General features: G+C 39.3%; 1 protein-coding gene across 1 annotated transcript in view; it reads left to right on the forward strand.

Annotated features, from left to right (window-relative positions):
- Positions 1–9,117, forward strand: part of CAMK4 (calcium/calmodulin dependent protein kinase IV) — a gene marked incomplete at its 5' end in the record, with an annotated part of 172,674 nt that extends 163,557 nt beyond the window's left edge. The window contains 3 exons of the mRNA XM_082335592.1: positions 3,451–3,577; positions 5,735–5,887; positions 8,724–9,117. Coding sequence (XP_082191718.1) covers positions 3,451–3,577; positions 5,735–5,887; positions 8,724–8,888 — 445 coding nt within the window. The 3' untranslated portion in view covers positions 8,889–9,117. The remainder of the gene's footprint in view (positions 1–3,450; positions 3,578–5,734; positions 5,888–8,723) is intronic.
- Positions 9,118–13,747: the final 4,630 nt, after the last annotated feature.

A 13,747-nucleotide genomic window follows, 5' to 3' on the forward strand; every position in this document is an offset into this window, starting at 1 on the left:
TTGTGTACTTGTAAACAATACTTGCAGGATGTCTTTTATGGGAAGAAAATGGGATTTTACACATATACATTAAAGATATGGAGGATTTTATACACCTGGGCCATTTTCTTTCCCCTTCTAGGACTCATTATGTCTTTTGCAAAGAAAGAACTATATTTTCTAGGGTTTATACTAAAAGTACTTGTAAGGATACATAAACACTCTGATGGAAATATCAGAAAACATCTTTTGCTCTGTACACAAGCTTCAAATAAGTCACAGCTCTTCTTTTGGGTGCCTGTAAATAATAGGCTACAATATTCCTATTTGCCACTTTGTTATCTGCTCCTTTTAAAATGTGAATCTTTGTCTCAAGGCCTGGTTCAAGTCTGTAGAAGATCACATCTCAGATATTGTCTGCCAGGTGATCATTTCTCATCAGTTCTAGTGGTCCATGCGTGGCAGAGAGATGTGAAATTTGCCAGCAGGGCTGTCTCTGTGATTGGAAAGGTGCCTTTTGTTGTCCCTTTACAAAGATACCCAGATTAAGCCATGTGCTTGCCTGGTTGTTCAACAACTGGGGGACAGCTGTTGTACTTGAAACTGAGAGCCTTCCCTAAGCAGAACTTGCTTTCAAGTGTAGGAGAGCTCCAACCGAGAACATCCAGCAAATTCCTATTTGAATATATGGAGTGGCATTTGCTATATGCAGCCTTTCAAAACCTTTCAGCTGTTCAGGAGGTGCTCCCAAGCCACGTTAAACCTCTTCACTGGTGTGAACACAAGCGTGTGAGCTCCTGTTCTGGGACACCGCCAGTACAGACACTCCTCTATTTCCTCCTTCTGTTCCTCTCTTCCTTCCCTCTCGAAATCCAGTTTGACCTGTGGGAGCAAGCCGGGCAAAAAGGGTGCTAGTCGAATCCACTTGGCCATCTCCTCCATTTAGCTTTAATAATACCCCACATTTAAAACTCTTCTATTGAGTGCAAAGCTTTGTAGGTCAACATTTCTGATGGGTTAGAAGCTGAGACCAGAAAGGTACATGTACAGTAACTAATTGATTAATCCTGCAGCCTAAAGGATAGTGTTACATGTCTCAGTCTCGTAGTTTAGTAGAGGGAATGCACTTATGTACAGTCAAAAAAATACATTGTTGTATATGCCTCCAAAATAGAGTGGATTTAAGAGTGAACTACCATGCTACAGAAGATGTGCATAAAACTGTATCTTCTCACCAATACAAAGTCGACTTACCGTGTGATTAAGAAAAACTTTGGAACATATTTTGACCGAACAATTATTCCTGAGGCAAATAATTAAGACCTACTGATGATAACTGTCATAACTCCAAGGAAGCCACATTTATAGTTTTAACAGCAAAGAGGACCAGTCCTTTTGTATTCCTGCAGCAGGTTAGAAATGCTACTGCACATTTGAGATGCAGATAGTGCTCAACAAATACAGAGGCTTTGCCTGTAGTCAAAATTGCATGGATTTAATTAAAGGTGTTTTTTTACTAACTTACTTAAAAGGGCATAAAACACTGTCTGGTCATTTCTAATTGTTTTGAAGCTGTTTACATTGATTTTTCTTTATTTGGTAAGGAATTGATTTAAAATGAACCAGCATAATCCTGGTTTAAATGAAATCAAGAGCAGCCATGCTGGGTCTTACCCTGGTTTAATTTATCTAATTTGAAATCACACCTCTAGTTTTATTCACCTAACCTGTCTGCTGAAATGAAATTTTATTTAGGTAGAAGCGTATCCACAGAAATTGTTAATAAGACAACAACAGGTGATAGTAGTGAGTTACAATGAAAATATTTTTAGGAGTAAATAGAGATTCACTTAGAAGGCTTCCAACACAGTCACAGCAAGCCTTAAGCATGGTGTCACTGTATGTCATCAGTTTCCTGGTATCCAGAAGCCAGTTTTGGCTGAAATAGTTAGTGGCCCAAGCTCAGAAATGGTGGTGGGAGAGGCAGGCAAACAGGAGGGGAGAAGCAGAAGGACCGTGACTGGCTCCCACCTACAGAAGCACACAGTATTTGAAGGCTGGATCCTTATGTTTTAACCCATCTCTGCCAGACTTGGAAATTAATAACACACCCAGAATGTGCTTACAGGAAGGTTTTCTCCTTTTCAGCAGTGCAAAGTGATGCAGCTGTTCCACCCACAGCTACACACCACTCTCAAAAACACATTTCTTCTGTGAACATCTGTCTCCTTTCTCTGGACAGTAAGAACTGATTGGGTTTTAAAATACAGAAACAAGTTAAAACATAAGGTTAAATTTTCTAGATTTGTTGCTGTCTTGTTCTTTATGGTCTGCTGTTCTCTTCCTGTCATCATCTCATTACTTGTTGTGTTTTCTGGAGGCAGAGTAGCAGATAGACTTTCTGTTTAGCTCAGAACATGTACTGGTTGAATAGGAAGTTCATTTCAAAACATCTGATTACATGTGCAGGCATGATTAAAGTGAAATGAAGTGACAAAAAAGGACATTATATAAATGGAAACCACTTATATGAGTTTGCTTTCCCTAGAGCCAGCAGTGTGGATCTGTGTCAGGATCTGTATTATTCAATATATTCATAAATGCAGTCATTAGTGAGATTACAAAATTTTTTTATAATATGTAGGTTACCTAAGTAAAGATGAGGGCTGGTTATTAAAACCTGCTAAAGGTTTCTACATTTTGTGGATGATAGGATGAAAGAACCTACAGCAATGAACTTAATCAAAAACCAGTCCTAACTGGACACGTTAAAACTGGACATAAAAACTTCTGACTTGACAAGTAAAATGTGGTTCCTCAGCTAATTCCTATCCCTCAGGAAAGAGTTACAGGGATTCTCATAATTTCTCTATGGACATGTTAACTCTGTGCTGTAAACAATCCAAAAAAGCAGATCCAAGGTCAAGAATTGTTAGCACAGAAATGGAGATTAAAATATTGAAATTATCCTAATTTGCAACTCCGTGGTGTGCCCACGCTGAATGGTGTTTGCACCCACTTCAAAAAGACACACAGGTGGAGAAGACTCACAGAAGAGAGCAGAGATGAGCAAAGTTTCAGACTGAGGAATGATTAAATAGTCCAAGGGACTTCAGCCTGAGACTAGCAGAGCATAGAGCTGCTAGAAAATACTTGATGGCGTGTGGACGGTAAACAGATATCAGCCGTTGCATGGCTACTCTTATGTTAAGTCCCCATATTAATAGTTCCAATTACAGACATGTGAAAATGGAAAATTTACAATTTGATCAGCCTTTCCCAGTGCTTATGAATGCTTATGACCACATTTTGCTCTTCTCTGTAGAATTAGGAGTTCATAAGTACATCCAGGTCTGGTTTCCCAAAGTGGAGTACACAACACAAAGCAGGGAAAGATAATACCAGGAATTGTTTCTAACAGCCCAAGACTGATTAATCTTTGATGAATTTCTTTCTTTTTTATCCTTGCAGACTTTGTGGCTTTGAACCATTTTATGATGAAAGGGGAGATCAGTACATGTTTAAGAGAATCTTGAACTGTGAATATGACTTTGTGTCCCCCTGGTGGGATGACGTGTCTCTGAATGCCAAGGATTTAGTAAGTAAAGCAAAAATGAGACTAGAGTATCTTTGCTGATACATATTTGGCTAGTATCAGTTCCACTGAGAAAGAGAGTCCATTTTGGGGTGGGGACAGGATAATTGGTTAATTAATTGTTCATGTGGCTCCTTGCTTTTCTTCTTCTTCTTCTTATCTCTGATATATTATGGTGCTGTTAAATATCCCCTGTTAGTCCAGTGCTGTAATTTTGCACTCAAACTCCAGGATGTTCAGGTCCTTCTGTGAACTAAGCCACAGACCGTTGGCAGCTGTCACAGTGTTCATGTATGCCTGCCTTTCATGATAGCTATGAGGTGTTTCATCGTTCCTCTTTACAGGGCAAACACCTTCAGGGAAACGTAGAAACAAGCCATATATTTTGTGCAGTTTTCAAGTCTGAACTTTGGAGGAAGAAAATAAAAAGGAATGAAGTCCCCCTCCCCCGCTTTTGCTGCCAGCCTTTTGCTGTCCATTTAAGCTTTTTCTCAGTAGATGAGGAAAGACTCATTACTTTTAAATGTGGTCCATTAACAAAATGCAAGGCCTGGCGTGCTATCTGCACTGCATTCCTTTATTACTTGATAAAGTAAATTGGATCCAGAAGACACTGATCTGCAAAGATAGGTATGCTTGAGTTTGATTTTTAGTCAACGATAACTTGCACAATTCAGTTATTTCATTAGCACTGAAGACACAAATGCTCAGTTCCATATTACTTATACAAACTGTGCTATAAAATACTACATAATTAGTGTTTGTAAAGTACTTCAGGATGTCTCAAACAGAAGGACTGTAGAAGTTCAAAGTACTTTTTTGTTATTGTATTAGATGTGAAGTTTTTCTAACTTCAAAAAATATTTCCTGCCTTGTGTCATCAAAACCCAGATAAACAGCAGCCTGCAGCAAAGCTGCTTGTTTATTGTATACAGAGAGCTTTGGTCCAAACCAGTCCCTACTGTTTTGCTACAGTAAAGCTCAGAGTTTCAGGCTTGAACACTGTATAGCAAGTTGTAGATAAGGATGAAGCCCGTGGCACTAAAAACCCATGCTGTGGGCAGTTCTGATGTGTTCAGTTGAAGTGATTTGCTTAACTTGACCTCTTCTGTGGATGCACAGTGGGTATTCATCACAATGCCTGTTGTCCTGCACTCACTTCAGGGCACTGTCTTTCTTTAATAGCTCTTTTCAGGGAAATTTCAGAGAGCCCTAAAGTGAGTCCTCCCCTCACACTTGTGCACATAGCAGTAGTGGAGCCAAGTGCCGTCACTTGCACTCTGCTCTGTGTGCAATCAGGAGAGTTGTGTAGGTAGAGCTCTGCTAAGTACCATCTGTGTACTTCTCTACTCCATCCTCACCCTTATTTTTCTTTAAAACACCACTTGTCCAGACATATAGTAAAACCCATGAAATGCAGCTTGACTGGACACACTTTGTACCCAGCAGTTTGTACCATCTCCACTCCCAGGGGTATGTCTGCAGTGCCTTGTTCCCAGAAATGTCCTACTGTTATGTTTGGAGAGGTGCATCTTCCCTGGTCTCAATAACAGAAAGAATGGCATAAACAGCATTAGTTTCAGAGTGGGCTAAGAGACAAATACTTGTACAGTACTTTTTAGTTCATGTGTACTTGAGGTTTTATGGTGACTGAAAGAAACATTTAATTTGTGATGTGCCTGGCAGTGACTGCATGGTACAAGTCCACATGAGTTGCATACACTAGAATTTAAACTTTCTAATGCAGTTTAAACCTTGTCCAAACCCAAAAGTGGGGATACTGCTAAGAGAACTGCCTGGCTGGGGGTATTTTTAGAATCTCTTGGGGTTTATGTGACAATGCAGACATACAATAGCCTATGGCAGATACAGGCCAGCTGCATTGGTACATACTCTTACAAATGTTGGTAACCAGCTGATTCTTTTTCTCCTCTCTTCCCACTTCATGGCTGTCTTATTCAGATGTTATTTATGGAGGACCAATAAATGACACAAACAAAATATGTGCAAAGACCTGAATGCAAATTCTTGTCGGTTTCTTAGAATGTGTTTCACTAAGGTGCTTCCCAAACCAAGACCAAAGCCCCAAAATACAAAGCTCAGTAAATGTAAATGAAGAATAAGGTTAACAGTCTTTTGTATTTCTTCCTTGTGACGCAGGTTAAAAAGTTGATTGTTTTGGACCCCAAGAAACGCCTCACCACTCTACAGGCTTTGCAGCACCCATGGGTCACAGGGAAGGCAGCAAACTTTGCACATATGGATAATGCACAAAAGAAACTTCAAGAATTCAATGCCCGGCGTAAACTTAAGGCAAGTCTCTGGACATAGTCTCTATTTTGGCTATGAAAGTGTGCAATTAAATTAGTAGCCTTACGGAAAACTTGCACGCTTTGCAGTACAACATTCCATAGTGGTATGGAAGCTTTTTGTTCAAGATGACTGAGGAAGATGGAAAAGTTGAAGCTGATTTAGTTGATGTCTGCAGCCAAACAAATAAAAATGTGTGAGGTTGATCAAAAACTCTATCTACACAGACAGAATTGCTGAGAATGTACATAGCTTTTGCAAATTCTTTACCTTCCTTCCTTCCTTCTTTCCTTTCTTCCCTTCTTCCTTCCTTGCTTCTGTCCATCCATCTGTCCTGTATTGCTTGCGCATCCTTAGAGCATTGACCACAAAGAACAAAATTCTGAGTAGTTTCTTCATGAGCATCCATAAATCTGGAAGATATCTAATCTACTATAGCATATTGATCTGTAAGCCACCCTCAGTTTCTATACCTATCAATACAAAGCAGGAACTTAAGCCGTCTTTCTGTATGATCTAGAGTCAGCATTTCAGATGTGTAGGTCAATAAAATGTGTGGGTTGAGATTAACAGGCCGAAAACAAGCATTTCCAGGTACCTCTGAGAGCAAATGTGCAACAGCATTCTTCATCTGGAAATTAAGCACTGCAAGACAGGAGTGTGGGTGGGACCCATGTGGAAAACAACATTAGGTTTTGAGTCACCAGTATGTTCCTTTACCATCCAGTCTACATATCTACCATGGGAAGAAGCAGGGAAACGTTTTTTAGGTGCAGACAGCAGGCAGCTGGGCATCTAACTGACATAACATCAGGAAACTTTCTTCTCCCCTAATCCCTTCTTCAATTGTTAAAGAATTGTGTCTGCTTAAGAGAGACTTCCAGGGATACTTCAGCACAGAAGTTATTACCAACAGCTACAGTGAAGCTGCCCTTGTAGCCCTGGGGAATAAGAATAAAAAGCATCTTGTCTGAGAGCTTTAGAACCCCCATGCAAAACCAAATTCACAAACAATGACCCTTAACGTTTTTTTGCTCTTTTTTTTTCAGTATTATTAAGGAACTGTGACAGAGAATCTCTACAGGGCAAAGAAAAAGGTTTTGTCATTTACAAAGGTCTCAGACACTGTAGATATAATTTACAGTGATGCTTTGCCCATGCAGAACTGACTAAATGTGTCTATTAACATTGTTCTCTTCAGAAAGATTTCTGTAGCCTTACAGCAGGATTTCTGTGTATTCATTGAAGATGCCATGCAACGTTGTTATATCAAAATGATTTCAGAGCATCAGCAGAGTCATAAATTTCATTATTTCTGAGTGAGCTATTACATTCCCTGACCAGGAGATCACAAAGAAATGTGTGCCCTTTTTGCATGTTTTGATTCTCTTTATATTTTTACACCTTTGATCAGCAATGAGATTTTTTTGAAGCCCAGTTTTTTTAGATCCCTATAGTGAACCAATTTATACTTCTATGTTTAAAAGCTGTTGCTTTTTCTAAGTTTATTTCTTCATTGCTTTCCTATTAAAGATTAAATGACCAAATCTCCAATTATTAAGAAAATTAACTAGAGTTAGCAGTTATTGTAGAGTTAATAGTTTTACACACACACATATATATAAAATGAACCACAAATTTTCAGACAATCGGTTCCTGTCCAAAAAATAAGAACAAAGCAGAAAACCAGGTCATGAATATATGCTTTAGTTGTTGTTTTGTTAATAATAATATAAAATTATCCTCTCTTTCCCAACATACAAACTCAGCAGCAGGCTTTCTCTACTTAAAGATATATTTTTACAGAATAGCTCTAGAGCTCAGTCATTTGTTTTTTCATAGATTGTGTTGAGTTTGTTTCATAAACATCCATGTGGCTAGTGAGAGTAAATTACATTAAAAGTATCTTTATAATATTATAATATCAGAGTGGCCTGTTCTATTTGTAATCTGTAATCTCACTTTCAAAATTATTGCCGCTTTTATTGGCTCATGCCTTGTACTTTGATTTCGTATTCTATACTAGCTGATTCTTCTTTCTTGCCGACGTTTATATAGTCTGTTTTGTCATTAGCATCTTCTTTTTCTTTTGGATTTTTTTTTGCATGGTTACCCCTCCAAACCATCTACAGAACTTGCTATACTCCTCATCCCTTCCTGCAGACCTGCTTCTTCTGTGATGTCTAAGCAAAAAGCTATCCAAGTCAAAAATAGCTAGAGTTGTCATACACAGAGATTAGTATTTCTTTTCCTCACCTCTGTGTATGTGTTTTTTCAGGCAATAAAACTCTTCAAGGCAGGGGCTAAGATAACTGTCTTAATGTGTGTCTTCCTTTTCTGACATTTTATGTAATATGAGAGCCTATCCCCAAAATTTATATATATACACAGGAAGTTGCCTGTACGCTTTGCACCATTGTGCTTGGCATATGCAATAGTGCAGTAGTGATAAATATCGTTTCTCTTTGTGAACTTTTCATGGAATAATCAGTGATAATACCGTTATTATTATGATGGAAGACAGATAACTTTCTTTTTGCCATCTAACTTCAACACAGGAGATCTGAAGTAGTTTCTAACAAAACCCACAGCATGTGCAGCTGAAAAAGAAACTCTGTTCATGTTGGCCAACTTGTAACCTTGTGAAAGCAGCAATTTTAAACCTCAATCCGGTATTTCGGGTGGCCTTCTAAATCTGTCCAGGCCCAGGCAGGTATCTGAATGTGACATTACCATGAAGACTAAATGCAGTTACGTCCCCTAAAGGAACGATGCTAAGGCTGCAATGCTGACAGACCATGTCCTTTAAGGAATGTTTGCTTGATCCTCTTTTTCTCAGGCTGCAGTAAAAGCTGTGGTGGCATCAACTCGCCTCGGCAGCGCCAGCAGTCACAGTGCGCACGACAGCAACAAGCCCAGCCGTAACCCATCTCCCGTCCATGATGGCAAACCCGAAGAGAAACCCACTCAGGAAGCTGAAGCAGCTCCAGAAGAAATGTCTTAGGTCAACGTGCTTCCTTGTTTCAGCTGAGATCTGTCATTTCATACACCAGCTAACTTGTCATTCAGCAAGAGAGATTCGTAAGCTTGGCCTCTCTGGTTCTGCTTTGGGGTGCCAAATGCACTGGCTGGTGATCCTACCTTCAATGCATGTGACTGCTTATGAAAATAGTAAAAACTGTTCCATAAGGCATGTCATGGAAACAGTGTTATTTGCAGTAATACCGGCAGGTGAAAACATGGGGATGAATAACTACCTACCATAATGCGTATACTTCATATACATCTATCCAGTGTTTCTAGATGGCATTTGAAACAAAATACTATTTGATTTGTTTTTATGGAAGTAAGTGTCTTCTGTATGTCGTGAGTCTCTTTGAACTGCTTCCTTCCAGATTCATAGTTCTGCAGCAGATGAAATGGAAGGAAATACCAAGCCAATGCTTTCAAAACTCATGTACGAAATAATGCTTTTTATCTGTAAAATTCAAAAAGTATTTGGGGATTTATATGCAAAAAACATTCCACTACTTCTGGGAAGCAATTGAAATGTTAGTTCCACTGAGCATGAAAATGTACGTTCCTCAAGCTTGTGTGGAGAATGCCTTATTCTGACTTTTGCTGTTTATATACAGTATTTTAATGACAAACGAAATTACTCAGATTTCTGCCATTTCATTCTCTAGTAAAGTGTTAGCAAAATGAAAGGATAGACTAAAAGAGGATTAGAGTAGATGCAAATTTTTGAAATACCATTGTATTTATTCATTAATTTCTAAACTGTGCAGCTAGAAGACATTTTTATAGGGCCTAAGGGAATAATCTGCAATTATACAAGTTGTAAATGCTTGAAGGAAGCTATTCCACAACTTGACATGGCTCTGGGGAAACACTTATACAAGGTCTGGGAGCAAGCAGTATAATCTAGTTGCTTCCCAGATAGTTTAACCTCATGAGTAACCAGTTCCCACTTGTCATCATAATTAGTCCAGATTTTCCTAACAAAGGACCTCTCTTGTAAAGTGATCCACCAGCGCAGATCTTGCATCCACCCAGAGTCCTGTGTCTTAAGTTAAAAGCTGTGTGCATGGATCAGCTTGCAAAATTAGGGTCAGGTTCTTGAGCTATCTTGATTTTTTTATTGAACATAATTGATAGGAATTGAAAAACTAACATGCATCAGTATGTATGACCATTTACATTTGTTTGTTATCACTTTGATAGCATGTGAATTTCGTAATGTTATTGATATATTGCAGAAATGGCAAAAAAAACCCTGATGTACAATGTCATTTGTGTTTGTTAAACTTTTTAATACTGATAGTTACCTAACACCCTAATACACTTAACATTCCTCTTTTGCTTTAATTGTTTTTATGTTAAGTTAGGCCTTGCACAACTTGCCTTGAAAAAATACACCAGCTACTGAAAAAGCAAGTCGTTAATAAAACATTCGGTAGCTGCATTTTCTGATGAAATTAAAGGGTAATACAGTGTTATTCTTATGGTAGGTTTGATAAATAAAATGTAATCTAGATTAATACAAAAAGGAAGATTAAAGATACTGTCTTTACTAGGTGAGAATGCATGCTAATGAATGTATTGTACTTGAGATTTTTTATCCATTTCTTATGACTCTTTGAACTTGTACAAAAAGGTTTGCTAATTAAGTGCGGTTGAAATTTAAAGTACATGCATCCATCCTTTTCCCTGGTGACACACTCTGAGGTCAGCTGAAACAGCTGGTGGGGGCATGGCAGCTGTGAACAGGCCAACAAGACACTTTGCAGATTTTCCCTTGAAAACAAGTACAGTAAGACTAATCACTTTGGAGAAGGTGATAGGTACATCCACCTGTTTCATTTTTTACTATCTTTCTTATCTCCTGTGAGGTGACTGCAGAAGAAATACATTTCTCAGACACAGGTCTCCTCCCCTGGTTACAGGGGTGAAACCATCCGGGTTTGGTTGGTGCGGAGGTTTGATGGGAGAGGTTGGATTTCTGTAACATTTCCTCCTTCATTTGGGATAGTTGCTTCTAATCTGCAGAAGTGGAGCCGGCTGCACAGTCATTGTGCATCTACAAGTGCTTGAGCAGAAATATCTTCATCTGAGACGTGGTTTGTTGAGCTGAAAAGTAGTCCCAGCTGATTCTTAAAGTTATTCTTTGCTAAATTATACCATAACATATCATAAATATGAATTGATGCCATGCAACTGGAGACCTCTCTGTGACAGCAGGATCTCGGTGGCAGCTCAGTCTTGTGCATAAACACTCTGGGGCTTCAGTTGTTTTTGCTTAGTTTTCTTTTATTATGCTCAATATGAAACAATCAGGATGTCTGTGCTGAATGAATTAGCAATACGTGACTCAGTAAAGTAATATGCCTGGCTTATGTATGACAGTACTATACAGAAGGAAGAGCAGCACTAGGGTGTATGCATGTAATTGAAGAAAGGAGTGTTACATGCATTGTTTTTGTCTGAAAAATCACATCCTGGTGGCATCTTCCATAATTCAGACTTGGGAGTGCAACACCAGTGTCTTACCGTGGCTGAAAAATATGAACACACCCAAACACTACTGGAGGTGGGCCAGTTCCAGATCTGCGATTACTAGCTAGGTAGAAAATTACTGATGCTCTTTTCTGTTGAAATCCTAAGCTTTAAGTTTTTAAAACCTTCAACATATTAGCAAACTCCTTCAAGTACAAAAGGGGGAACGTCGCCATCTTTTTGAAGTATTTGAACTTAGCAAAACTTTTCCTTTAGAGGCAGATTATAGTATTAGCCAATTAAAGTGTAATACTTGAGAGCTAGGCTGAGGATCTGATGGCTGTTAAATGGCTAACAATGTCCTGCCTTGTAGGCAGGACCACAAAAAAACAACAGGGTTTTTTACAGGTTCAGAAAAATTCACTCCAAAATAGAACAGATTTCCCATCATTTCCAAAACTTTCCCATCATTTCCAAAACTTTTGCTTGCAATTTTGTGGATGACACAGTAGATTGCACTTTATGAGCCCAGTGCTGGTTTGTTAGCTGAAGTTTGTACTTTGCGTTGTGCAATCATGTTGTAAAGACATGGATACACCGTAATCAAACTTTTGAATGCAAAAGAGCATCAAAAGGCAAAAGTTTGTGATACAGTGTGTGCTTCAGAAGAAGTGTACCAAGGGCTCTGTCCTCATGAGCGAGCAGGCTGTTGGGCATGTGGAGAGGAGTGACAAAAATTGCCCAGCATCCCCTTTGCAAGGACCCTATGCCTTGCTGAATAAAGTGAAGTGCTCTGAAAAGCTGTGTGGTACAAGAGCAGGATAAAAGCAGCAACCAAAAAGTTTTTGGAAGGGGCTCAGATCAGCAGGGAGTCCCAGGCTGGAGGAGGCTGTGGCTCACTGGCAGCTGGGCCTCGGCACTTACCAAATAGAGATCCTTCTCCAGCTTGTGCTGCGAGTGAAGCACAGACGCAGCTGGCAGCCGTGTGGGAAGTGAGGACAACACCACATTTTCTGCAGCCCAGCAGCAGGGAAAAGGAAGAAGATGCTAGGAGTTGTCAGCGTCCAGCTCAGCAGACGGATAGCAGTATGTGCTAAGCAGCAAATGCAGGAGGACTCTGGAGAATAAACACTCATTTCCAAATAATGATTGGCAACTGTCCCTCCGCACCCGCACACAACCTGGGGCATGCTGTTATGCAAAGCCTTGCTGTGCAGCTCTCCGGGCTTTTTTTAATGGTGGCATATGAAAGTGTAGGGTGGAGGACTCTCAGCAGATCCTTGCACAGTGTCCTGCATATTGCCTGCTTACAGAGTGATGGACACTCACAAGTCTCAGCTCAGTGCCTTGACCCCTGGCTTGTGCAGAGGCTGTGTATTTCTCCTGGTGAAGAACTCAGTTTTGTGTGGCCGAGACTACCTTGTTGCTGCTCAGGTTACAAGTGTATAGCTTATGTAGGCATGTCATTCAAGTAACAAAAAATATCTTCTCATATGGGAGAAAAGCAGGAATGAGGCTACCCAAGCAAGATGCACAGTTAGACCTAGAGCACAACGGCAGGGATACAAGCAAGTCCTGAAGATACCAAAGGTAAACAAAGACACAGCTCAGAACATCCTTAAAGTTACTTTATAAAACAATAATAGCTCAAAGAATGACCTTTCCTCCCTTTCAGAGTAATTTCAGTTAGAACACACAACCACAATAGTGAGAGCTAATTCTGCTTTTGTATAAAGAAATTTAGCTTCCCTGATAAGCCCCTGCACAATACCACGTTGCATTGAACAAAAGCTGTATCAGCTGCATTGCAAAATAAGAAGAAAATAAAATTATAAGGAACGAAGAAAAGAAAAACAGGAATAAAATAATCACCTAGTCCAGTTATATCTGGAATGTAAAGATCTTAGTTCCAGAACATGTATAAACTTTTACTGACAAGACTCTAGATTCTCCATGTAAGCAAAATTTTGCTTTATGTCTGGGAGGTAAAACTTCTGGCCAGAGCAATTCAGTGAAGATTGATGGAGGGTCAGTGCAAATACAGAGGGCATCCCTTGGACTGTGAATACTCTAACCTATATAAGGATGCAACGATGTACATACATTTAACTAAAAATCCAGGAAAAGCAAAAAAAAAAAAAACCCTTCCTTGCATGCTCTTCTGCCCCTCCACAGTGGAACAGAGAAAAATGAACATAGTCATGAACTTAGTCATTATTGGAAGGCATTCACATATTGTGGGGATAGGTGTAGTACAGAAGCAGGAACAGAATGGTACAGTCAAAGTGGCCCAATTCTGAACTTATCAATAAAATTATAGATATATATTAATATATATATGTGTGTACATGCACCCACAAATACATA

This window comes from Platalea leucorodia (genome assembly GCF_965183815.1).
Source record: "Platalea leucorodia genome assembly, chromosome: Z".
Taxonomy (NCBI): Eukaryota; Metazoa; Chordata; class Aves; order Pelecaniformes; family Threskiornithidae; genus Platalea; species Platalea leucorodia.